This window comes from Heterobasidion irregulare, assembly GCF_000320585.1.
Source record: "Heterobasidion irregulare TC 32-1 unplaced genomic scaffold scaffold_02, whole genome shotgun sequence".
NCBI classification, from domain to species: Eukaryota; Fungi; Basidiomycota; class Agaricomycetes; order Russulales; family Bondarzewiaceae; genus Heterobasidion; species Heterobasidion irregulare.
This window is the reverse complement of record NW_009258198.1, coordinates 2,229,470-2,254,418: the sequence shown is the minus strand read 5'-3', so window position 1 is coordinate 2,254,418 and position 24,949 is coordinate 2,229,470. Positions and strand designations below refer to the sequence as shown.

General features: G+C 48.8%; 9 protein-coding genes across 9 annotated transcripts; 6 read left to right on the top strand and 3 right to left on the bottom strand.

Moving 5' to 3' along the window:
• Positions 1–187: 187 nt before the first annotated feature.
• On the top strand, positions 188–4,198 carry HETIRDRAFT_471113 (uncharacterized protein; the record flags this gene model as incomplete). Its single annotated transcript, XM_009544404.1, has 8 exons — positions 188–687; positions 739–1,386; positions 1,445–2,082; positions 2,139–2,554; positions 2,608–3,060; positions 3,111–3,243; positions 3,307–3,458; positions 3,512–4,198. The coding sequence occupies 8 exons, from the start codon at positions 188–190 to the stop codon at positions 4,052–4,054; spliced, it is 3,483 nt and encodes a 1,160-aa protein (XP_009542699.1). The 3' UTR covers positions 4,055–4,198.
• A 119-nt stretch (positions 4,199–4,317) lies between these two features.
• HETIRDRAFT_380051 (uncharacterized protein) lies at positions 4,318–4,922 on the top strand. Its single transcript, XM_009544403.1, has 4 exons — positions 4,318–4,375; positions 4,428–4,520; positions 4,576–4,792; positions 4,845–4,922. Exons 1-4 carry the CDS (start codon positions 4,357–4,359, stop codon positions 4,909–4,911), a joined length of 396 nt encoding a protein of 131 aa, XP_009542698.1. The 5' UTR covers positions 4,318–4,356; the 3' UTR covers positions 4,912–4,922.
• Positions 4,923–5,156: 234 nt separating this feature from the next.
• HETIRDRAFT_42700 (uncharacterized protein) lies at positions 5,157–9,032 on the bottom strand (the record flags this gene model as incomplete). Its single annotated transcript, XM_009543458.1, has 13 exons — positions 5,157–5,404; positions 5,461–5,683; positions 5,734–5,920; positions 5,978–6,029; positions 6,081–6,409; positions 6,467–6,724; positions 6,775–7,203; positions 7,252–7,349; positions 7,405–7,537; positions 7,586–7,772; positions 7,827–8,676; positions 8,737–8,843; positions 8,894–9,032. 13 exons carry the CDS (start codon positions 9,030–9,032, stop codon positions 5,157–5,159), a joined length of 3,240 nt encoding a protein of 1,079 aa, XP_009541753.1.
• A 1,249-nt stretch (positions 9,033–10,281) lies between these two features.
• HETIRDRAFT_122363 (uncharacterized protein) lies at positions 10,282–10,565 on the top strand (the record flags this gene model as incomplete). The annotated part of the gene is made up of 2 exons (XM_009544402.1): positions 10,282–10,338; positions 10,389–10,565. The coding sequence occupies 2 exons, from the start codon at positions 10,282–10,284 to the stop codon at positions 10,563–10,565; spliced, it is 234 nt and encodes a 77-aa protein (XP_009542697.1).
• A 99-nt stretch (positions 10,566–10,664) lies between these two features.
• On the bottom strand, positions 10,665–18,873 carry HETIRDRAFT_311440 (uncharacterized protein; the record flags this gene model as incomplete). The annotated part of the gene is made up of 23 exons (XM_009544401.1): positions 10,665–10,844; positions 10,897–11,046; positions 11,104–11,487; positions 11,543–11,773; positions 11,822–12,067; positions 12,125–12,249; positions 12,304–12,520; positions 12,574–12,610; positions 12,671–12,775; positions 12,826–13,421; positions 13,472–13,546; positions 13,602–13,696; positions 13,749–13,917; positions 13,977–14,115; positions 14,169–14,312; positions 14,366–14,581; positions 14,645–14,761; positions 14,818–15,242; positions 15,303–15,437; positions 15,489–15,812; positions 15,866–17,724; positions 17,782–18,251; positions 18,311–18,873. The coding sequence occupies 23 exons, from the start codon at positions 18,871–18,873 to the stop codon at positions 10,665–10,667; spliced, it is 7,002 nt and encodes a 2,333-aa protein (XP_009542696.1).
• A 435-nt stretch (positions 18,874–19,308) lies between these two features.
• On the top strand, positions 19,309–21,023 carry HETIRDRAFT_309140 (uncharacterized protein; the record flags this gene model as incomplete). Its single annotated transcript, XM_009544400.1, has 6 exons — positions 19,309–19,675; positions 19,731–19,802; positions 19,865–20,203; positions 20,266–20,484; positions 20,574–20,716; positions 20,778–21,023. 6 exons carry the CDS (start codon positions 19,309–19,311, stop codon positions 21,021–21,023), a joined length of 1,386 nt encoding a protein of 461 aa, XP_009542695.1.
• Positions 21,024–21,834: 811 nt separating this feature from the next.
• On the top strand, positions 21,835–22,173 carry HETIRDRAFT_44613 (uncharacterized protein; the record flags this gene model as incomplete). Its single annotated transcript, XM_009543525.1, has 2 exons — positions 21,835–21,921; positions 21,979–22,173. The coding sequence occupies 2 exons, from the start codon at positions 21,835–21,837 to the stop codon at positions 22,171–22,173; spliced, it is 282 nt and encodes a 93-aa protein (XP_009541820.1).
• Positions 22,174–22,372: 199 nt separating this feature from the next.
• On the bottom strand, positions 22,373–23,050 carry HETIRDRAFT_167901 (uncharacterized protein; the record flags this gene model as incomplete). The annotated part of the gene is made up of 5 exons (XM_009544399.1): positions 22,373–22,452; positions 22,504–22,560; positions 22,626–22,787; positions 22,845–22,901; positions 22,954–23,050. 5 exons carry the CDS (start codon positions 23,048–23,050, stop codon positions 22,373–22,375), a joined length of 453 nt encoding a protein of 150 aa, XP_009542694.1.
• A 692-nt stretch (positions 23,051–23,742) lies between these two features.
• Positions 23,743–24,942, top strand: HETIRDRAFT_115052 (uncharacterized protein; the record flags this gene model as incomplete). The annotated part of the gene is made up of 5 exons (XM_009544398.1): positions 23,743–24,018; positions 24,073–24,217; positions 24,270–24,403; positions 24,460–24,711; positions 24,769–24,942. 5 exons carry the CDS (start codon positions 23,743–23,745, stop codon positions 24,940–24,942), a joined length of 981 nt encoding a protein of 326 aa, XP_009542693.1.
• Positions 24,943–24,949: the final 7 nt, after the last annotated feature.

The window sequence follows — 24,949 nt, the reverse complement described above, 5'->3', positions numbered from 1 at the left end:
AAAGATGCGGAGTTCTGCAAACCGCGGTCTGAAAGTGGCGACAATTGCCACCTATAGTACCGACACGTCCACGTGGTGGGCCGCGTCTTGGTTGAGGTTGTGCGAAGTCACGTACACGTACAGTAGCCTCTGCTAACAACTCGGCATACAAGCACTGGGGCAATAGCTTCGCTCCAGTCATCAAACCATGGCCACTCGTCGCACGGCCATCCCCCGCACTCGTACACAGAGCACGAACCTACCTCCCTCAAGCCGTCCTCGGTCTGCCTTGGCTAAACCCCACCAACGCTCTGGCCTCTCAACACCCGTGGAAGAGCATGCTTCTCAACCCTCTCCTCTACCAACAACCCTTCCCCACAAATCTCAAGAAGATGTTGAAACAAACATACAGGTCGTCATCCGCTGCCGACGTCGCTCAGACCGCGAAATTCAGGAGAATTCCCCCATCATCGTCAGCTCCAAGGGCGCCCGCAGTGAGGCGATCACCATCGAGACTGCTATCCCCATCTCCAGTCTCGGTATCGTAACATTTCCTCCGACACGGACATACCCGTTCGACGCTGTCTTTGGTCCAGAGGCAGACCAAGCGATGGTCTATCAAGAGGTTGTCAGCCCTATGCTGGATGAAGTTTTGAGAGGCTATAATTGTACCCTTTTTGCATATGGGCAAACAGGTACGGGTAAAACGTGAGTACAGTTATCTGCTGCACCGTCGAGCTGACCGACGAATGCCACCAGGCACACTATGCAAGGAGACTTGACCACTACGCCGATGGGCAATCCTTCGGCTCAGGCGGGCATGATCCCTCGTGTTCTCTCTAAACTTTTCCAGCAGCTGGATACTATTAGCCCTGACTGGAGCGTCAAAATCTCATATGTCGAGCTATATAATGAGGAGTTGCGCGATCTTCTGGCACCTGAGATGTCTGCACCTGCAGGGACCATTCAACCCATGGGCATGGGATCAGGGAGCTCTCGAGATAATAACCAAAACGGCCTGAAAATCTTTGATGACGCGACGAAGAAAGGCGTATTCATTCAAGGGCTAGAGGAAATGGTTGTCAAGGGTGCTTCCGACGCGCTCGCCCTTCTTGTCAAAGGCAGTCACCGCAGGCAGATGGCTGCCACCAAATTCAACGACCATTCCAGTCGATCGCACTCCGTCTTCTCAATCACAGTGCACCTGAAGGAGACCTCGTCTCTAGGCGAAGACTTACTTCGTGTTGGCAAGATGAACTTAGTTGATCTAGCCGGCTCCGAGAACATTGCACGATCAGGCGCAGAGAATAAAAGAGCTCGTGAGGCCGGGATGATCAACCAGAGCTTGTTGACTCTGGGACGTGTTATCAATGCTCTCGTCGAACGTTCTTCGCACATTCCGTACCGGTGAGCACTCACTCTTTGTATGTGGCCCTTTTGCGTCGACTAACTCGTTTACTTCTAGCGAATCTAAATTGACTCGACTCCTTCAAGATTCTCTTGGAGGTCGTACGAAGACATGCATTATTGCCACAATCTCTCCTGCACGCTCTAATATGGAGGAGACATTGTCAACTCTAGAATATGCGATTCGAGCTAAATCCATTCGTAATCGGCCAGAGGTCAACCAACGGATGACGCGGAACTCGTTGCTCAAAGAATATGTTGCAGAAATCGAACAACTCAAAGCCGACGTGCTCGCCGCCCGCGAGAAAAACGGTATCTTCTTCTCAGAAGACACGTGGAATCAAATGAGCATAGAGCACGAGCTCACGAAGACAGAGATGGAAGAGGCTAAACGGCAAATAGAGATCGTGGAAGGCCATTTGAAGGGTGTGAGAGAGGAGTATGAGGAGAGTATGAAGCTGTTGATGGCGAGGGAGGGGGAATTGAAGGAAACGAGAGAGAGACTGGATGAAACGGAGGGTGTTTTGAAAGTCAAGAAGGAGGAGTTGAAGATGACTCGAAACGCGTTGGCGGAAGAGGTTGTGGTGCGGAAGGCGTATCAGGAGAACGAGGTCGGCCTAGATGAGGTAGCTCAAGGACTAAAAGTGGTGGCCGAAGAGGGAGTGAACGACATTAATGCTCTCTTAGCCAAACTATGTACGTTGGCCATCCCTTCAATTCACGACACCCTCTCATCCGTATTTGATCATCAGCCCGCAAGGCGGCTGTGTTTGATTCAAACACGAAGGCTGTTTTCTCCCATAGCAAAACGCTATCTGCTGAGATGCAGAACTTCTCCTCTGTACTGGAGAAGTTTGTTCATTCTGCCTCTCAAAGTGCGGCCACCCTGCGTTCCGATGCAGAACAACATAAGACCAAGGAACTCGAAGCACTGACCAATTATTCCGATCGCATTGGCGAGCAAATTCGGCGAGTGAACGAGACTCTACAGGTCATCCAGGCTAAAGATGAGGCTTCTTCTGAGGCAGTCAGCGTCATTGAATCTGCAATCAACGAGGTCCATCAGACTATCAAGACGGGATTTGCCTCGTGGTCTGAAACGTTCAGAGTATCGACTTTTTCGATGTGCACACAGATAGAGAAAGCCAGTCTGAACGGTTCTCAAATGGTATGTTTGTTCCTCACTGTGAGCTTCCGGTCTCACTTTGTTTGTGCTTGAAGGTAGACAAGGCACTTAAATCCATGGGTAGCCTCATCGAAACCATAGTCCGTGAAGCCCAAGAGCACGTCGAGATCGAGCGCAAGTCTGTCCTCGACACAAAGGTCCTCGCTGATTCCGCGGCTAATGATGAGATTGCTCGCTTGCAAGAGCAGAATGCGCACCTCGCCGATCTGCTGGAGAACGAACGAGTCAAGTCTGAGCGGGCTAGGGACGATCTCATCCAGCGCATCTCGGGTCTTCTCGGAGATTTCGTGGTAGACAGAGACCGTAGCCTGCGTGAAGCCTTCACAGACATCACAGAGAGCAACGTGAAGGCCGAAGGCGCTATGGCAAACTTTATCGGGGAGCATGTCAACAGGGTCGAAGGCGTGGTAGTCAGAGGCCTGGAGTGGAGCGCCGGATTGGAAAAGAAGGGGGGAGAGGGCAAACGCTTGCGGGACGGCGCATTGAAGGTACGGCATGATATTTTTTGGTTAGCTATGTCCTCATGTTCTGTTCGAAGTCCCTTGGTGGTGTCAATAGCACTGTCAAAGAAGGATTCGCCAAGGTTCAGGATACGTGCACGACGTCTCTTTCATCATACTCAGCAGACATACAGCAGCAGACTAACGCCTTGCACGCTACGACCACAAACGGTAATTCCATTGCATCTTTGTGACTGCGCAGTAGTATGATGCTTACGTCGCGATTGATAATAGCTCTCGAACGCCATGCGCGCGCCAAGAGAGCACGTATCGAGGCTACGAACACGATGAGTGTCGATGTTCAATCAGGATCTCGTCAGTCGCAGCGGGTTCTTGCGTCAACTTCGAGGAACATCGAATCTCACGCTTCGCGGGTGATTGCTGAGGTGAGTCACTTGTCTCTAAACGAGATGATTAGTTTCTAAGTATGCGTATGCAGAGCTCAAAGCTTTCAGAGTCTGTTGATTTGTATAGCGATGCAACTGCAGAGCGCCTGTCTCGTACAAGCCAATTGGCCCATACTCTGGTTGAGCAAGGCGCTCGCGATGATCCGCCAACTGGCAGTACGCCCCGAAAGCGCTCTCGAACATACGTGGAACATTGGGAGCTGACGAAGAGTAGAGAGTTGATATTGAAGGGCTGGAGACACGCTCCCAGCTCTGTCCTGAATGGCGACACGTCCGTAGCGGAGATTGTCCCGCTTCCTCCACCCGAAGACGAGGAAAATCTAGATCCAGCACAGGTCGAACTGGATTCCCCGATATTTGAACCTGACAGGGATCCTGACTTGGCGATCTCCCAATCTTCAACGCTCACCGCTTTCACATCTTCCACATCCTCAGGAACATCAATACTCCCCACTTTCGAGAAACCTCCCTTGAAAAGTAAGGTGACCTCAACACAGTCAGTTTTGCCTGTGATGAGGACCCTGTCGGAGCGCTCGACTAATTTGATTACCAATAGAACGAGGAGAGCGCGTTAATATCGACTCGATGTGGATCGTGGACAGGACTTCCTTTTGTCTTATATATTTCTTGGTGTATAAGCAGCTGTACATTATATCCAGCCCACTTGCTCGATTGCTTGGCGGGTGTAGTTTGTTTAATTTCCAATGACTTTCCCTGCCTGCTATATTTTTTGTGGAGATTGTGCATGACTTGCGTTGGTGACATCATAGTCACATCGGATATAACGCGTGATTAGTGTCACTGCATGTATCGTCACGTACATTGGGTCCTCGACCTCGAACTCGCAACGGGCTCTTTTGTAGCAGTAACATAATCCATGGCGGCAGGTATCAAAAGCGAGTATCTTCGTCAACTTATCTGTTCGTTTTCACTAACCAAACTCACTAGCCGTCATCCTACTCTCCTTCATTCTGGCTGTAGGGTTCTTGATGATAATTCTGTCATGTGCGCTATGGTCTAATTGGCTACCCCTCCTTGTCGGTGAGCCCTTCGTTCTTGCGCTCTCAACGGTCTCGTTCAAATCTGTGGATCACAGCTTTGATGTTCGTGATGGCGCCACTTCCGAACGCGCTATTCTCACATTGTGGCGGAGACGACTTCTCCACCGACGCCTATGAAAGCTCAGGTCCTGTGGACCTTGGTCGTTTCATCACAGCCATGATTGTCGTGACTGGCTTCGCCTTTCCGCTTGTCCTTGCCCATTCCGAAATCATCAAGCCTGGGGCCAGTGCCATGTCGATCGTTGGTGGAGGGTGAGCTACGCACCCATATTCAGACGATGGTCGCTCAACGCCCCTTCTGCAGATTGATATATGGGACGATAATGGCATACGCTGCTGCTTTCAAACAAGACGATTCTGAGTTTGATTGAAGGAGGACTCTGTTGAGGGTAATTGTACCAATGTAAGCTCGAGTACTTGCGATATCTGTGTTCTTTTGTTGGTTTGGATGGCCTCGTTTGAACGAACTTTGAACGAGTGCTTCGACATGGACTGCTATACAGACTTCGCTGATGGTCGGAGAACAGCGGTCCCGATGATGATACCGTTGTTCCGTCGAAGTTGATAATGATAACAGTATACAAATGTCGCAGAAACAAGAATAATAGCAGTATAACTACTCATCTCGGACGATAGCCGTCAGCAGTCCGGTCCCAACCTTTCCCTCGTCGCGACTGAGACCCATCACTCTAACTTCTGCAGTGATTTCAAATCGACCACACGACACGAAACATAAAGCTGTTTCAATCTCCCGTGATTCACCACTGTCTAGATTTCCAAGAGGTATATCTAACATAACACCCTCTTGGATAACGTGATCCGAAGGGTCTGCAAGAACATCCACAGTGAGCACCAATGGTGACACTATACGGCTCCATTCAGACCTCCGCGACACGCGAATAATCAAAATATGTACTCACGGGACAAATTCGTGACTTTTATTTGAAGATAGACGAAGTCATACGCTTTGGGTAGGAATTTGCTATCCTTTTGGTCTACTGTCTGCCAAGGGTCATCGAGGGCATTGTCGCGACAAACCAGACACATCGACACTCTCGCACTTTCGGTCCGTAGGTTCTCTAGCATGGGCAGACTCATTCTCTGCTGTCGCAACGAAAGCTCTCCAGACCGGGTACCTCCAGCCTGCAATTGCATAAGCGCATATAACAGGACGAAGAAATGATCTAGCGCACCTCGCGCCAGCGCCCGCGAACGCATTTAAAGAGTTCCTCCCTGTACCAGAACAGTTCGCGCTGTGCCACCTCCTCTCCAGAGGTAAGGTTTGACTTGGCCACTACAAACTGTCTGTCTGACAGGGTAGGTATTGGCTGTGATGCAATGTCGTCTGGAAGCAAGAACTTTTTAAGAGGAAGAACAATGCTGATCAAAATGATTAGCTTTGAAATTGGAGGACGCAAGGCTGGGCACTAGACTTACCGCGATGTTGATCCTGGTGCAACTAAGCATGTGGTAGATGCATGTAGAGAGCCTGCATCCTCGCTCAGAAGTGAATTATCATTCATCGGTGGCCAAATCTCACCTTCTTGTATCCGGTCGAATGTAACCTCGAACGGGAGGCCATACGTGTTCCGCACGTCTATGGAGAACAAGCACCAGCTATCTTCATCGACACACAAGAGCTTCTTTCGTGCAGTATCACTGTTGTTGTCACCTTGGTCGTCATTTGAATTGAAGACCGCCTGTGGTCTAAAGGGCAGGATATCCATTCGATGGCACTCCAGCATGTGGTACACGGTCACCAGCACAGGATATGACAGCCGTCTGGTGTGGAAAACGTCTGACGGTTTCTGTAGAGTGTCTTGTTTGCGATGGACGTAGCCATATGCAACATGAATCGCACCACTCGTACTTAGCATTGAGAAAGAGATTAGTTTGCAACGATTAGGGTTGATGGGTAGCACTTACCAACCGACTTTACCAAGGCATGTAATCACAATGGTAACCTTTCGATGAGGTGGAATTTTGGTTTGCTGCAGATCTGAGCTCCATGAAAAGACTGGTCGACTGATTAATTCATACTCTGTCTCATATGTGTCGAAGACGGAAAGTTCGCCGTCAACCAACGCTTGCTGTGCAGGTGGAATAGTCGAATCATCAAAGGTTAACCGGAGGAAGTCAATCGGTAGTGACGAGACATTTTCCAGTGTCAGACGGATGGTCGAACTGTTGTGGGTCAGCTTGGTCCATTGTAAGCATCCCATGTAAATACGTACGTCTCACCATCATACAGCATGACAGCACCGTGCGTAAGGGAGCTCCATCGAATTCGAAGTAACGGCTGTTCTGGAACGACTTTGCAATCCAGAAAGCGACGCAACTCCGTTGATGCTTTGGTTCCTTTCTTCTGGATACTGAGCCTCTTTCCAGCTTTCTCCCATGGACGGGATTCCAGTCCATGGTATTTAGAGCGCCCTGATTCACAAGCAATTGTGCTTCGTCGACGGGATTTCTTATCTTCTTCTTCCAAAGTTGAGAGCGGCAAGACAAACTCGTGTGAAGCACCCCCTGGCGCTTGAACAAAGCATCCCCGAATAGTCAATATGCCCGTGTCTAATGGCTTGCCTGACATGGTAATCGAGTGGAAAGAGTTTGCTGGTATGACAACCGATATGGGTTTCGACTCAAAAGGCACGCCGGATGTACTAGAGAGATAGATGAGCGAATTGTCATGAAAAGCATATTTGACAAACCTGAGAGCCAAAGCTTCAATCTCGAGATTAAAGACATATGGATTGCGCAAGGTTAAGCGAAGCTCCAGAATTTCATTCTTTACCACTAATGTTTGTCCCTGCTATGGAAAGTTGAAAAGATTTTGGGTCGGCCACGTAGCGAAAAAGGTTTACCTGAGATGCAAACGCCCTTCGAGGATTATAAAGGAATGGATCGGTCATTCCGGTTAGGATGCTAACCCCATGTGACTGACGGGGAGATAGGATTGACATTGGGTTCTCAACGAGGAGCTTCACGGGTGGCAGCCTATCGAAATTATGAGATACGTCATTGAAGGTCTGCAATATTTCTTACGGCAATATTTCGATACTATCGACAGGCCGTCCAGACCAATAATCGATAACTCTCTTGTCTCCTCTGCGCCGTGCTGTAGTCAGTGCCCGAGCAGAGGTGTAGTAGAAATGGTATTGATCCTCCTCGCTCAAGACTGCGTGTAGTGATTTCAACGCCGACAAAGCAAACTGTGCAGCAGCTGGGGAATCTACAGTGATGCACTTATTAGATCACAATATCAAAAAAGCATCACATAACACACCTGGTAAGGCTTCCGCGACAGCCAAAGCTTCACGAACGATGCCTACCTGAAGCTCGGGCCATCCGTACGGATCTTCGAGTATGACCTCTTCTGGGTCTTCGTTCTGACTGGCTTCCGTCTCCAAGGGCCCGTCACTTGTGATTGACCCAGTGTCAATGAGCTTCACTACGCTAAGATTGACTCCGTGGACATTGCACACATGCTTCACTAGCTTTAGAACGCTCTCATTTCCGTCGGGCCGCTCATTCTCCTTCACACCAACAGCCCCCTTGTCTTGCATCATGCTCGCAGCATTTGCAAGAGCATACCCAAGACCGATGTCTCCAGCTTCCTCCCGGCCACATACCATCAGATCCATAACACAGCCGATAACTTCCCGGAGAATGTAGGCCTCCTTGCGGTGATATCCCAGTGAGGAATACATAGACGCTATTTCCTCAAGTATGATGATGCGTTCACGATGGCCCATGTGCAGGAGCCATGGACCGTGAGCCTGCGCGAGAATAACAGATATGTGGGAGGCGGTAATGCCTGAGATGGACGAAAGGCGGTCGCGGTTCGCGGGAGTATTATACTCGGCGTATGCGAGAGTTGGTGGTATATAGGGCAGAGGGCCGGGATGTAGCATAGCCGTAAACGCGAGCGGGCCCCAGCCCTTAGCTGACCAAGTTGCAAAAAAAAGGGAAGTCTGTCGGAGAACAGCTGTAGAGTACAAATAGGCCAGTATGTCCAGGCGTTGCTCCGCGTCAGATGAAGATGAAGGCACAGCTTTGGAATAGAGTGTGATGGCCTGACTCAATCTCTCCGAGATATCTGACCACGGCTCTCTAGAGTTGCTGAAAGAAGCTTGCTATAGATTACGAAGAGAATTCCATTGTGATGAACATACGCCAAAAGAGAGAAGACGCACTAATCCCTGACCGGACGACCACGCATCCAATACAGACAAGACAGCCAAGCCCTCTAGCGCAGAAGCGTGCCATACGGTGTCTGATGGTAGCTTGAACAACGCGATGGCTTCTGTATACCTAGCATCAACGCTTTAATCTAGGATACTAAAAGAGTACAGGACTTCGCGAACCATATTGAGGCGTCCTCTGTTCTCCCTGCAAGCAAAAAAAAATCTCCTAGAACTTTGTAAAGCCTGCCATGGGACGAAGCAACACCAATTCCACTTAGTCGCTTTTTGGGAGTGGGCGGAATCATCAGACTAGTCTGACGGGACGGAGAAGGATTGAGCGAGGGCCCTGCCGATGATGTCCGTTTCAGCGCCATCCCTGCGACGGATTTCGGCCGAAGCGATGCTGAAATGCCTAGTTCAGGTTGACTATTATATGACGGCAGCGGGCTGAGAGAGTCATGAGATTCAGGTTCGTCGTTCAGTGGACGTGGCATATCAGACGCGGATGGTAGGAAAGGAAATATGGCGCCATTTAGATATTCGTTTCCAAGAGGGCTTTCCAAAGTTTGCAGCTACCAATCCAAGTGTGAGCTGCCTTTGTAATCCATGATATTCGTGTAAGCACAGACCACTGACGAGAACTCGCCCAAGATATTGGAGCAAAGATCAGCTAGTAACGTTTCAATGTTCTCCTTCTTGTTCCCCATCATGCTTGGAATGATCACCAGTCCTGGAAGATGATCCCCGAGGTTGAGATTCGTAGTACCATCACCTTCTTCGAAGACAAAACAACTCCTCGCCAAGGGATACAGGGAGTCCGCTGGAAACAATTCATGCATAGCCCCGTTGAAGTCGGCGAGAATGGAAGACAGTGAGTCGTTGTGCGAGCATGAAGCGATTCCTATGACTCCCAGTGGAAAGTGAGAGGGCCGAAATAGAGACATAGCGAAATGAGAAGTCGGTGGAGGGTGAGTAGGAAAACTAAGATGCAAGTAGCCTTTGGACTTAGGACTAGGCATGAAACGAGCTGAGTTCGATATTTAGAATGTAATAGTAAATTATCAGGAATATAACTCACCTTTCTCATCTCGAGTGCCAGGCGGGATATCACTCAGTCTCATATTCTCGAATGTACGAATTTCGGTTGCCCATTTCTCGAAAGTGGTCCTTGAGATAGACCCAACCGGCAGCAGGAGGACACGCAGATGAGATAGCGACGCAAAAGCATGGTGATCCATTTGTTGGGCCAACCAAGGACGAGGGAGTACAAAGTTTGAGGTGCACGGTCACGGAGGAGCTTGCGATCGTGAACTACGAACTAGTACATGGACTTAATACATGGACTACAGCTTACGTACGTGTTCACGTACTCCCATACACTTTCCATACCTTTCGTTGACCACGTTAGCTGGCATTCTCTAGGATTGCTCAACACCTTCGCCAACTCATATTTGCAAGTCATTGGCTGGACTATGGTGCGCAAAATCTACTTAATCAACAGAATCCGTCTCATACAGGAGATAGGCTGCAAGCGATAAAGCATTGGGAGGGGGGATGATGCTGGCCGCGGCATTTGTCTTCACCTACTATACGATCTGGGCTATCTTATTGGCGAGTAACATACTTTCTGGTACGACATCTTCACTCAAACGATCTCACAGCCTTTTTTCGATCCTGCAAGTCCTATTCACGGCTGGTTCCCTTCACGCGAGTGGGCTGTTCGTCTGCCAGCATTCACTCTTGTCGTAGGCTTGTCAGCCATCGGTCTATTCGTCGGTTCTACTATAGTGAAGGAAAACAGGAAGAAAGCGCAAAAGGCAAGGTTACGCACTGCATGATTGTCCATAAAGCACAACCTTCCGTTACAATTATTGTGGATGGAATAAATACTCCAACGCGCTCCATAAGTAAACATCAATATCGTACTATCATGCTCATCAACTAACCACTCGTGAGTCTCGCCGTCTGTCTCCGTTGTTTTTTCCAATCTCCCGTCGTTTGATTTCCGATGCTTGGAGTTTCTCTGCCGCTAACACGTCATTTGTAGCTTGCTCCACGAGAACCTCCCATGGAACAGCCGGAGAAGGCTCTGTCAGACTTCGCAGGGCGCGTGCAAGCTGAAACCAATCGCATTAGATTAATGGAGACACGATTGTAGTAAGGGGGCACCTTGCTGTTTGGAGTTTCTGTACGTCCAGATATTTGCAGTCTAGCCAAGGTTGCTGCTTGCGATGCAGTATCTAGACCTATGACCGACCGAGAATGTCGTAGGAAGAGGAATAAGTCGGCAGCGGATGAGGAGATCAAGCTTGCTAGTGGCTATGAAGATGGCTCGTCCAGTTAGGCATCGGCGCCGAAATGCATATTGAGACATACCGATGTCTGACCTTCCACGACGTAGGTGGGAATGATGTTTTCGAACGGCGGCCATAGTTCATTCCATATCATGCGGGATGAGGAAACATTGTTAGCAAGGACTTGAATGAGAGCATCTTCCCCTCCGGCTCGGCTAGTAGTAGACAGCTTTCTCTCAAGTAACAGCCACAATTTGATAGCAGCATATCCATGATTGATAGTTGCAGCTGCATTTGTGGTCTCAAGGGCACCCGGAACGAGAGAGGCCAACGAGTCGCAGTAAGTGTAAACAAAGGCAGAGAAATGGGACATAAGCACTGATCCTGGAATAGCACTGGTGTGATTCAAAGCTGCAAGAACGAGAATGTTCCAGCCGCGCGTGTTCATAAAGTGACGGCCTGAGTTCTATGGCTGGGTAAGACAGTGTAACGTCAGAAGGTATTCGGAAAAAGAGATTTACCTCTGAACTATATTCTAGTATAAGTCGATGAAGGGTTTCCTGGTTGTATTTTGTGCTGTGCATGATCATTTTGGCAATGGACAACGAGGCAGTGAACTCGACGTCGACTTGACCATCTTGGCCCCCATATGTTTGCAGGTAAGCGGTCCCGTCGTTCGCCAAGTTGTTGAATGCTCCACGCCACTCGCTTTGATAACCAGAGGAGCCAAAGAAAAATGTCGATGATATGGCCTGTCACGGTTGTTGGTGAAAGCTGAAGGTCAATGGAGACAAACATACCTCCGACAGGGAAGAGAGTGTCAGTAGAGGAACGCGGGTCTTCCTGCGCAATCCTTCGGAAAGAATATCGAATACAGCTGCTATCACACCGCTGGAAGGATCTTGACTGTTGACTGCAGGCGCTTGCTGTCTTGTCATGCTGCGCAGGTTTGCCGTCACTTGGAGTATTTGAGCGAGACTCTGTTGTGATACGTTGAATCTGATCAAAGCCGCTCTCAAAAAATTGTCTAGATATACGAGCAATTCCTGAAACCTTCTTGAGCAACTGCAGGCTGTCAGGACTGTAGAATAAACTTCACTCACACCGCTCTGCCCCTTGTTCTTTTGTAGAAGAATAGCGGCGATACTGATTAGAGGGCTAGGGTCAAATTTCTCAGGTGACCACTCTGCTGCGCGTCGGATTATCGTTGTAAGAGAGGTTCCGATGACTTGGTAGAATACTCGTCAGTAATAAGACGGAGGTAACAATGAAGGGAGAATACATTGCATAAGTTCCGCGCTGTAGACCTGACTGAACACCAGGTCAACATACTTCTGGAGATTTTGCATCGCAATCTTGATTGCATCGACCTCTGTCTCTAAGGCCCTAGAAAATGCATCGCGAAGTAGAATCTCTCTCGTACTGTGTGATGATGAAGCACGCCTATCGCTTCCAGTGACTAGACGTAGCACCGCGAAGAAGGCGTCTGATTGACCCCTCTGTGTGAAGTACTCAGCAAAGAAGATTACGAGCACCCCATAAAAGTTGCTACCTTGCATAAGGCGATCAAGAGTCCACTTTCTCCGAATCTAAATCCAATCAATGAGTCAGAAGGCCGAGCAATAGACGGATGCAAAGATTGAAATTACATTGAAATACAAGTGTCCAAGAAGGATAACGCTTGCGACACGAGAACATCTTCCTTGTTGAACCTCAGGTCTATGATAAGCCCTGCAGCAACCTCAGTAGCTTCCCTGTGTTTCATCAATACCATGCTCGTCCATCATAGAGAACAGATGCCCACAGCACATAGCTTCCCGTAAACGTTGGCCATCGTTTGATATATGCTTGAGATATTGTGAGGCCAAGCTGTCTAAGCTCAAAGCTGACGTTTTGTAGCGATATGTTGATGATGCGGCGAATCACCATGCGAAGGCTACCTTGCAGATGCTTCAGAGTGGCGTTCTCCATATCATGTTTATATATGATGATCAGTACAGATTCGAACAAGCTCTTGATGGTAAGGAAAGGCAAAGAAAACAGATCCTTGATGTCGAGAAGCAAGGCCAGCAATAGATCGACAAAGATGGATCCGATTAGCAGCGCTGATTGAGCCTCATCAGTCGGTCGAGCACCCGCCATTGCTGCAGGAGGCAGAGAGAATGAATGAGGCGCATCCAGAACAAGGCGCATTTCCTCCAGACATGGCCACGCATCAGCAGGTACAGCCGCCAGGTCTCTGAAAGACACATTGAACATGTGGCCACTGGCAGAAGGCACTGTTGCAACATCAGTGAACCCCACAATGCGTAGGATTTGCAGTTTTAACTTGAGCAAAGAGAATATGTCGATGGGGACACCAGCCGCAATCATTTTTAAACTGAGCAACGTGATGGAAACCTTGTAATAAGGCTTAGTACACAGGGTCAGTTGAGATGTGGCTGTCTTACGCGCAGAAGAGCCATGTCAGAATCATCGGTCATCGTTGTATCATCAGATTCCCTGTGAGATACCCCATACATCGACTGCTTCCATGTTACTTCATGCATATATCGAGCTGATATGATTGGTGATACTCACCAGATGAGCGGAAGCAGGCCCGTCTTCGTCTTCGCCGTTTTTCTGCATGTAGTCATCTTCAAGGAGGGTCTCAAGGATTGTCTCCCATGTTAAAACTGTAAAGTTTACGATGAACGCTGTCCGCTTCGAGCAGCAAGCAAAATATACCTGGCCACCAAGGAAAATGGGGGTGAAGTTGAATCAAGAAGGCCACAAGCTTCACACGTTCTGAGATGGGTGCCTTCGCAATCGACTCATTCCAGCAGCGGGACATAGCCTCAAAGTGAACCGGGAGTAAAGTATGGGACCACGTGTCAATTGCGACTCTGACTTCCTCCTATGAGAGAAGAGACAGTCACGAATTAAGCAACAAGAACGAAGGATGGCAAAGCATACCTGCGGATCTTGCCACATCGAAGTGAAGTAGTGATAGAATATGCAGACAGCGCTAGAACGCCATTGCCTATCTTCAAGGTTGAAAGCAGGGTTTGCGATATCTAGGATAATCCGAAACAAGCGCTTGAGGGCCTGGAGACTGATAAGTCGATCTTATTAGTGACTGCTAGCGAAAGGGGCTTTCTCACTAACCGTAACTCCCAAGGTACGCTGAACTGGAGCGAATTCACCAGTATGATTTCGAATGGTTGCGTATAGACAACTAACACGCGTAACATAAGATTTGGACGTACGACTGCCAACTCATGGTGCTGAATCTCGTAAAATTTCCAGACACTAGATAATTATGCTCAGTATAAACTTGACCGAAGCGCAGGAATGAAACAGACCATGAAGATAACACAGCGGAGTTGCGTAGGATAAAATTGTCCACTTCGTGAGATTCTAAGAGCGAGCAATCGTTGACGAACAAACTGAAGAACTTGGCGAGAAGACGACTAGTATCCTCATTATCCTCGTCCACGTAGCTTCCTAGAACAGTAATGAACTCTACATCGATGTGAATGGGGTCTGAAACTAGCGAGGCTCGGGTGGATAACTTTCTCCTGAATGTAGCGTCCAGATTCAATACAGAGAACCTTACAAACGAGATGACTGGACGACTTCACCTTGATGGCAGCTCGTTATTCTCATCATTAGTAATGAGACCAGCGTCTGTTAACTTCTTTCTATCGCATCCTGCCAGCAGGAGAAAAGCGGCCAAGGATTGTCGAATAAAGATATTGCTAATGGCAATGGAACGTTACTTGTGTGGGCATCTGAGAAAGACGAACGAACCTACACATCGTGGACCGTAGTCTTGTTTGTAAGTGCGGTAAGTATTTCTGATGATGAACGCTGGTGAAGAGTCACGATGATGCTCAGCAGGTCTTGGCGTCCTCGCGATTTCAGCCAAACAGAGTACAACACTGCTCTTGCGAGATGTGTAGAATCTGCAACCGATAGTTTGAAGCGATTTGCGAAGGAGGTAAAGCGTCGGAAAACTGTCACGGGAATATCAACGCCGGATCGTGCAAACATGCACAACCACTGTAGTCCACGTAGTAGGTTCTCTTCGTTGGTTGTTAGCCTCGTAAATGTGTTCCACGGATCGATGCCGATGAGAGCGCTGGGATCTGTGATGGTTGTAGTAGGCTCAGCCACCACACTGAACCTTGCGCTGATATCTCCTTCGCGAGAGAAGAGGCGCTGCAAGGCAGGAACAGGCTATCAAGTATAAAACATTAACATAGATCGTAGACAGGTTTAGAGACACCGTAGACATACTTTATGCAAATGCCATATCGTACACGTGAATTCGAGCCATTTCATGAACAGGTCGTCGAATGCAGTGAAAACGATAGCGGCTTGACAGAGGCGAATGATACGTTGCAAGCACTTATCGGCAACGTCTACTTGTCCCTGCCTCGCGATTTCAATTAACAATGACACACATTATATGCGTTCACATACCTGTTGTTCCAGGTCTGCCGTAGCGTTGTGACCATCGCTGTTCGTAACATCGACCCCTTCCGTAAGTTCCAGTACAGTCTCATGAAGCACTTCTGAATAGAAGATAGGGTCTTGGTCATGAAGGGCAAGCATCCACCTCGCGACATACTTGCTAAGGAGCGTCCGTCTATGATCCACGTATTCGCCACCGTTTCCAGTAGAATTGCTGTGCGCTGATCGTGAATGCGAACTAGGCCAAGGTTGAACCCCAGCTACCGAACGCACGCCAGGAGGGTCACTTCGATTACTAGCGTAATCTCGAAGAACAGTCTCAATCGTTTCACCCTGAGTGATGGTGAATTGGCGGATGAGAGTATTTGAAGCCTATGACAACGCACCTCCGCAAAAATCCATGAAAGTAATCCTCTGGTGAGCCTCCGTAAAGCGTACTCTGTAGCCATTTCACTCGGCCAAAATCTCCTTACAAGTAACAAGAGGCCAGCTTCGTTGATAGACAGATCGGCGTCAGATAGACACGCTTCAATGGCGGCCATAAGGGTTTCAACATCCGCCGAGAGATCAAGACCTAATGGCAACGGAAAACTGCATAGTGCTGTGCCTTCATCAGGTCTCTCACCAAACAACTCTGATCGCATGTCCAACCGCTGATAAAACCCAAGGTGATGCAGGTGACAAAGAATAATCCGTGCAGCTACATCCGAATGCAACTGGAATGCGATACCTAAAGCGTCGCGTAGGTGCGCCAGCGACAGGACTTCGTGTGGGTGGGTTGGGCCATCATGTGTAGTGACTAGAAGAGGTTGCGCGGCCAGGAGGTCAAATGAGTTACTTGGGGAGGGCCTGAGATTTTCATGAGGAGTCTTGATTGTAGAAGCTATGAAAACAAGTGTCGGCCAGTCGTACAAGAGAGTGTGTTGGGATGGTTGTAAACGATTCCCCCGACGGTACTCATCCAATATGTCCGAAATCGAACTTTGAGCAGATGATAAGGCATCCTCGTAAGTGCCCAGGAGTGACTTCGGGTCGATGCCCTGTGCAGAAGATTCCTTCGAATCATCGTCAATCACAATAGAACCTAGAGCCACCCCGTTGTCTAAGATTTGCGATTGGACCCATAATGTATCTAGACAAATCGATAAGTCCTCGAAACCATGCTTCCTAAGTTCGCCGGCGGGGACAATAAAGTCATGATAGTAAGCAGCAAATGACTGCTTCAAGGTTGACCACGAAATGGTCATATGTGTGGAATTAAGCGATGACGAACCACAAAAAGAGAGATCGGCATCTGTGATGGTACGGATACAAGCTGCATGCACAAAGTGGTCGCAAGTGTCGCACATCAACGCTTGCATGATGATACCCCAAAGAGGTTGGCAACAGATACAGCATAGCGAGAGCGTGAAGAGGTTCACTTGTCGAAAAGTATGAGATTTGATTCTGACAACCTCGAGTTCAGAGGCTCTCTTTGTCGGAAAGACATGGCAGAATCGATGCATCATGATTTTCTGGGTGTTTGGATCGGATTCCATCGCATATTCAGAGGCCAAATTTCCAGCGGGGTAGTCATAGCAGTCGAAGTGCACAGAACATGTGCAATATGGACACAAGAGCCCAAAACCCGTGATAGGCTTCATGCAAGACCGACAATCGCCGTAAGAAAAGCCATTGAAGATAGCAGGAATAGATGGTTCTATGAATCTCCACGGTACGAATTGATGGGCGTACGGATGATCCCATATATGGTGTGTCGTGCCATCCACTTCTAGAGTGACTTCGTTGTACGAGAGTAAAGAGAGGGGCTTGCTAACGGTGTAGTGACCTAGAGCTTTCGGCCAAAAAGAGATCAGAAGGCTGAGAGCAGCCCGCCTTGCTCTTGGGGTGTGGTAGGCTACAATGTCAAGGATGTCTAGATATGCGTCCGGCTTTTGATCAATTATCATCTGGAAGAGCCGGTAGAAGCGATGTAGCGTTGACAGCGATGCAGAGGCAAGGTCAATTCCTTCCGTGATCGCAGCCAATAATGGAGGCGTGATCGATTTCAGATGATAGAGAGATATGGCTTGTCCTGGGGCGTTGCTCGATGATATGCGATAGTCAGCAGTAGGAATTGACGACAACCAGGGTCGCCAACCAGCAGGCAGGTGCGTTACAGAAAAGCTATCGTCGTGAGCTTCTTCAACTTGAATGGACACTATTGGAGGCGTGGTGGGCTCGACGCTAACGTCAGGGTATTCTCCTAATTAATTGTGGAATGAGGTAAGGAAACGATATGCCAGAAGCGGAAGGAATATACCTTTTTTCTCAGCCGACGACATATCCCCAAAACCTTGCAATTGCCTTGCTTGAGCGAGCATACCTCGTAATACACCTTCCTCGAAAAATCTCAGAAGCCGTCCATGCATTTCGTTTCTGTAGGTGGAAAAAGCAGGAAGGATTGCAAATCCAATTTGGCTCAACACCTTTGGAGAGTCAGTATGCATATGTATAAGTAACTGAGTGACGTCCAGAGACACAGCTTGCAGAGCATTTGGAGGACGTAGAAGTCGGGGCGATGAAATCTGGTATCTGCAGTCTTCCGAAATGACAGAGTTAAGAATGGATATACATTGAGAAAGCAGTTCAGGAGCCTGATGCTCGTCTTCAGGTGATAGTGATCTCGAATTTCGGCCGGGAGACTGGAGGCTTCGTCGACGTCTACGGAACGGGGAGCTTGAAGACTTTGAGTTCGAGTTTTGTCGACCGGATGGTCGGCGCATCGACGGACTGAGAAGTAGGAGTCCCGTGAATTTGAGTACTCTACTTGACAAGAGTATCAAAAATACCTCTCGTAGAATATCTGCCATTGTTGCGCGAGTGATATCGAAAGAATTTCCTTCAGCTGGTTCATGAGATCATAGGTAACGTCCGTTGTAAATTCAGCTTCTAATTCGTCCTCACTGTCACTCTCAGGGCGAGTCGGAGAGGATATCGAGATGGACTGCGAGCGTTTAGTGCCGGTGAGCACAGCCACGCCTCTCATGATCGCAATGCCTCTGACGTGCCTCCTAAAATCAAGATGAGAGGCAACTTCAAAGATCGAAGGCGGCCTCGGCCGATTACGGAGTTGTCCTAGAAGGTGCGCAAGCAGCTTTTGGGATTCGTCTCGAGCCCTGTTTGCGGGCTGGGATGCAAAGACGGCTGCTAGGTGAGACGGAGATGTAGGTGATTTCTCTTTGATTGGGGACGGCGGTAATCGAAGAGATGGTGAAGAGACTTTTGACGAGGCCCTGGGTCGCCCAGTGAGTTGACCTAGTGGTGACCTAGGAATCTCAGTAGGACTGCCATCGTGAACTGCACTGGTGTCGACGCGAAGAGTAAAATTCGCTCGGCCGGACAAAGAGCTCATGCTCTATGCAGTAGAATGAGAATATATAGCATGGGTAACCGACAAGAGACTGACCTTTCTGTAAAGTGAGCCCTTTGCGCTGCTCGTTCACTGTGTATTGTGTAGATGACAATTCGCTGTTAGAGTGATGCTGAGAGTTATGCTGTCAGCTCAATTACATCGTGGGAATATTCTATGCACCAAACATGACTTGATCTTGCCCGTTACGACATCATCAATCAGATCTTAATCGTATGCCAGCGTATGCCTCCCAGACACAGACATACCGGTTCGCCACCAAAGCTCAAGCAGCAGACGCTGTCTGGTTTTCTAGAGCGAAGCCCTTCACCGCCCCCTTACGTCGATGCTGCCAGAAAACCAACTCCACAGCGCTCCCCAGCTATACACAAGAGAAAGGGGCGCTTAGCAGCAAAATCGGTGAAATCGTATGAGGAGATGGACGAAGGAAACGCCAGCAGCGATGTCGATGCTATTCACCTTGAGCCTTGCCTTCCCATTGTGATCTCCAGTGACGAAGAAGAGGCTCAGCCTTCGCGTAGGCCAAAGAGAACTAGGCGGCAGAGTATTGTTTCTGGATTTCGCCCTGCCTCGAAAATCGAGTCTCGTACACTTCTTGACGCCACTCATGACAATGACAATAGCTCCGATGCGGCAACGAATTGGAAAGGCAAGGGAATCGCGCGACACAGACACGATGTCACTGACAGTGAGAGCCCGCTCAAGAGGCGCAAGTTGATCAAAGGAACTAGGCCTTCTTCTCAAGATGGATCGGATGAATTGTTAGACGACATTGATGAAGCCGGTCAGTGGTATAAGTTGTCGACGTTATCCTGAATGTATCTGAGGCCCGTACCCAGCTATTATCGATACTCGACTGCGAACTGGGATCAAAATGTCAGTATACCAGCAGAATTTAGAGAAGCTGATACGTGAGATTATATATATATATTCGTTGTGTATAAACCAATGATACCTACCTGTCATTCACAAGGTAAAAAGCGAGGAATAGCAATGCAAGAAGAATCTACTGAGTCAGAAGATAGCGACGATGAAGGCGTTGGAAATGAAACTTCCGCTTTTACGGGCGCTAAACCCACTGCAGAATTTGGGAGCGATGTTTCAGATGAAGACGAGAATACTACCTCAGATGGGGATGACTTCATCGTTGAAGATGATGGCCAGGAAACGGCGCCTGAGCTGCCTGCAGCTTTTAGCATGAGATCGCATCAGGATCTTGCTCACCACTTCAAGATCGCATGCCAATTTTTTGTCCACCTTGCCGTCCTACCACAAAGGAGGCGGAAGTCCTTCTTCAGGACAACACTTCAAGGTGTGTGGTATATCCTTGCTAATTATCGATAGCTGTGCTGATGGATTGGTCCATCATGTCAGAGAATGAATACTTTTCCCTTCCCGTGCAGATCATCCGTCGGCAGCTAGGTAGTTTACGGGATTCTTTGGTCGCCTCTTCCGTCTGGAAACCCCACTTTCGGAAGGCTCTCGAGACTCATCCAGAGTTTTCATTGACTATGATAGATTTCGCCGTACCTGATTGCGATGCATGTCGATTGAGCGGAAGGCTGTCGACCATGTGTGGAAGATTGAACGGCAGTCCCTATGATAGGTATACTTTTGAGGCAAGTAGCTTTTCGAATGACACAATACATGCATATGAAATAACTGATGCATCCTGCAGGCAGTTGAGGATGAAATGGATTCTGAGGACTCGGACTCAAATGATGACCACGATTATACCGACGATAATAAGTCCAAAAAAGAATATCATCTCGGTCGATTTTGCGCTGCACGTGCGCAAACGTTCCACAGGTTCTCACACTGGGAGGTTCGTTGTCAAATATTCAACCATTTGTGGCCGACTGGCTGGCATTTTGACGTTGTTGTAGTATCACCTTTTCCAGGCCCTTCTCCGCGAAGTAGATCATCTTCGGATCTCCAATGGCAAACATGGCTTTACACGTGTCGCCAGAAGCAACATGAAGCCCCCTAGTGACTTATCAAACCCCGATAGTATCTTGGATTGGTTAGAGGGGACAAACGTCATCAGTATGGAATGGCAAAGGCTCAAAGAGTTGATGGAGAGCGCACGAAAGTTAGAAGGGAACAGAGAGCTGGATGTCGAAGTTTCTTGACAAGGCTTGTGCGAGTGCAACACATACCCACTATTCCGATCGCTCTGATATCTCTGTGTTCGACCTGTTACCGCAATACTGTACTACATACACTTTCGTGTGGCACTCTCTCAGTCCTCGCTGTACCTACTCACCTGTGTGGCTCGTGAAGCTGGTAAGTCTATGCTGCCGATTCAAGTAGAGTCTAGACTACAGATAAGATTCCATTACATAACAGCTTTTGACTGCCACTCTTTGTGAATCGTGGTAGGCGTCAAGCTTCAAGGAGTCTCAAAGGCGCACACCACTCTCATTGACCACACCTTGTACATTCAGTTTTGACCATGTCTTCGATGCCATATTATACTCAAACCGGCCAACCACCTGCGACTCCAGGCACGTACCCGTACGGCGCCTACCATCCTGGCACCCCCGGACTATACACACAAACCCCTGGCACATATTCCTATTCGGCAGCTGGCGCATATCCCGCCACTGCTATCACAGGATACGGTGCTACAGCCTGGCCATACTCTTATAGCTACTATCAGCAACATGTTCCTGCTCCTCCCCGTCCCTCAGTCGCAACGCCTTCAGTAGCAGCACAGACGCAGACAACTGTCCCGGCTGCTACACACAGAACGACTTTCAGCGTCTATCAGCCCGCGTATCCCCGCGAGAGCTTTTCTTCTGCCAGCCTGGGAAGTTCGACTTCTCGCGGGTACAGGAAGCAGTCCAACGTCAAAGGATTGTTCACAAAGGAGTGTACGCCCCTTTCCTGATCGCATACACATCATCATCTCACCCGTATTCTGGGTCAGTGAGAAACTTGATGTTCAGTTTTGGAGATGATCGCAATCCTGCGAACGACACAGTCAACGTGATGGAAGAGATCCTCGTCGAGTACATTGCGGACGTGGTAAGTACGATAATGCTTACTTATGTATCACACTCTCAACATTGCCGATATATGCAGTGTCAGACGGCGCTTTCAGGTACAAAGAAATCGCGCCTCTCAATCGAAGACATTCGACGAGCCTTGTCTCGACCAGCGGATGCCAAGAAGCTTGCCAGGATGGAAGAACTGCTATTCATGCAAGAGGATATCAAGCGTGCGCGCGCGCAATTCGACGCCTCGGAGATCAACCAAACGAGCGCATACCAATCTTGATTCTCATACTATCTACGTGCTTCACGATGTTCTGTTCCGACGTACGATGGAGTGCATGACGCTTCGACAATTGATGCCCGTCGAGCGCGTACTTCCCTGTACTTCCTTTTGTCTCTTTGATTTGGTAGTGTATAGATATAATGTAGAATAGACAGAAAATGCAAGAAAGAGAATTACAGTACACGCATATTACAAGTTGTCATTCCTCCATGGCATCTGCCTCCTCCGCATCTTCTGCTGGCGCCGACCCGTTGCGTTCTTGCTTGCGAGCCACGAGACCTAGACACATGATGTTCAATCTATGCCTTCCGTGAAAGAAAGCAAACAAACCTCCGCTTTCCGCCAAGGGCTTAGCATACCGTTTGAGCCACTCCTCGGATTCCCATACTGTTGGAAGGGGAGGGTCAGGCGATCACGCGGCGGGCTTGCTATACCAGTCAGATAGAACTCACTAGCATGGCTTCCAGTGAGCTGCATTTGGCCCTTCAATGGTCGGGCTACGTTCACCTTTAGTACTCTTCCGCGCAGTTCATTCATATCCATATTGTCAATTGCATCCTGAGCATCCCCTGCGGAAGCATATGTGACGAAGGCAAATCCCCGGTGCTTTGCCTCTGTCATAGAGCTAGTTGCGGTCGTGATCATACGGATGAAGCTGGGGCGTAACATACCAGTCTGCTGTGTTGGGTTTGCCGCAGCAGTGGGCAGCTGAACCTCTATAACGTCACCTATCCGTGGAATTCTAATGAGTTAAGCTATGAAAAAATGCTATCTACTCACCGAATGTTGAAAATGTCTCCAAGAGGACTCCCTCGTCGACATCATCGCCGATACCGCCCACAAAAACTGTTTTCTTGGCCTTCGTTCCTTCCTCCATGATTTGCCGTCACACTCAAAGAGGTACACGTGATCTCACGCACATATGCCAATCTCTTTTGAGTCTATTTTGGCGTACCCTATTCCGAGCTTAAATCGACAACTCTTCCGAGAACAAATTATGCCCCCAGCGACTTGCGTGGCGCCTTAGATGAAGGTGACATTCTATCGAGCTTCCGAAATATGGTCTTGTTCTGTCTAGGCTTTGGGCGTTTCCCATCTTTCCATTACGCACACTGCCATATTTCACGGCTGACCCTGGGAGACTTTCGACCAAACGCGACATAGACGTGGACTTTTTTGCCTCCTTTCTGCTTATCTGGCAGACTGCCAGGTCATCATGCCCAACGCCTGTGCGATGGCCGGACATCAAGTGCACCAAACTGGTCCTCCGTTCTCGAACCTCGTTCTCTGGTCCGCGCGGGCATGTCGACTCAAAGTTCGGTAGCGACGAAAATCTTCGCCGGTTGTCACATCCGCAGCTTGATGCCATGTCAGTTCTGATAGCAGGGCGGCCTGTTACCGAATGTAGCCTTGGCCTACCTCAACGAGCCCCAATGCCTGGACGCCCACGGCCCTAACCCTTTGAAGCAGCCGTTTCCCTTCCATCTTCAGGTACAAGGGCTTCAGTACATTGCTCGCCCTTCAGTGCCCCGTCCTCATACTTTCCATCGTGCCCTTCCACTCGAAGCCATGTCCCGCGACCACAATTTCGACACAGACACTGCATCCAACTCGTCGTCAAACAGCTCTTCTGAGGATGAGGACGAGGTGAACCGTCGTATATGTCCGGATTGGGAGCGCCACCGCGAAATCATTGAGCAGCGAGGGTTTCATCTGGACACAGTACGAGACGTGAAGCATTTTTATGAAGTGTACTGGGGTGAGGAGGGAACAAAGCATTGCGCAGAATATTCTCGCATATGCAATCTTCCTGACGACTCCGCGCTGTGCAAGGATCCAGGTCTCGTACGTCGTATGCTCTCCGACAAAGAGAGAACACTGATCATTGGTATTTCGTAGCATGACAATCTTTTCCGGGGACGTCGGGTTAAGGATGGAACGAGGATCATGGTAAAGGCGGTTCATCTCCGTAGCCGTGAATTGGATGTCACCCGATTTCTTTCCTCGCCCCCGCTGAGAAGTAACACGATGAATCATTGCATTCGTACGTTGATCCACCTCTCTTTGGTGACCATGGGTATGAAACATCACTACAGCTGTCCTTGATCTCATAGAGATTCGCGCTCATGACATGGCCTTTATTGTGATGGAGGAGTGGTCATCTCAGCTTATTCCGGATGCTCCATGTTGCTTAAGACTGTTTTTGATGGCTGTCCGCTCCTGTATTGAGGTAAAATATCCTAGAATAATTTGTTGCAACTTAAGTTCACCGTTTACTTGCTATAGCACATCGCCTTCATGCACCTCCACGGAATTGCTCATCTCGACATTTCGCTGCGGAACCTTGTGACGGATTATCAAGGTCACTATGCGTGCATCGATTTTGAGTTGAGCAGACGCTATGGACCACTTGACCGACCTCGAATTCAAGGCGTACGAGGAACAGAACTCCCTCCGGAACTAGAACGAGGTGAATCAAGTGACCCGTTCAAAGTAGATGTCTGGGCACTAGGCGCAGTGATCATCAAAGCCTGCCAAGTACGTTAAGATCAGTCTATTTCATGACGCCTTGTAATATCCTAAAGCTCCTTCAAGTTGACAGGCTATATTCTTCCAGAGCTGATCATCATCACCAATTCGATGCTCCATGAGGAGCAGCGCCGCCGACCAGCCGCCATGGACGTTTTGAAATCATTTGACAAAATGATCACAAATATAGGAGACCAACAATGGCATGACTGTTCGAAGCGAACAGTGCACCAAGTTTAGATGGGTG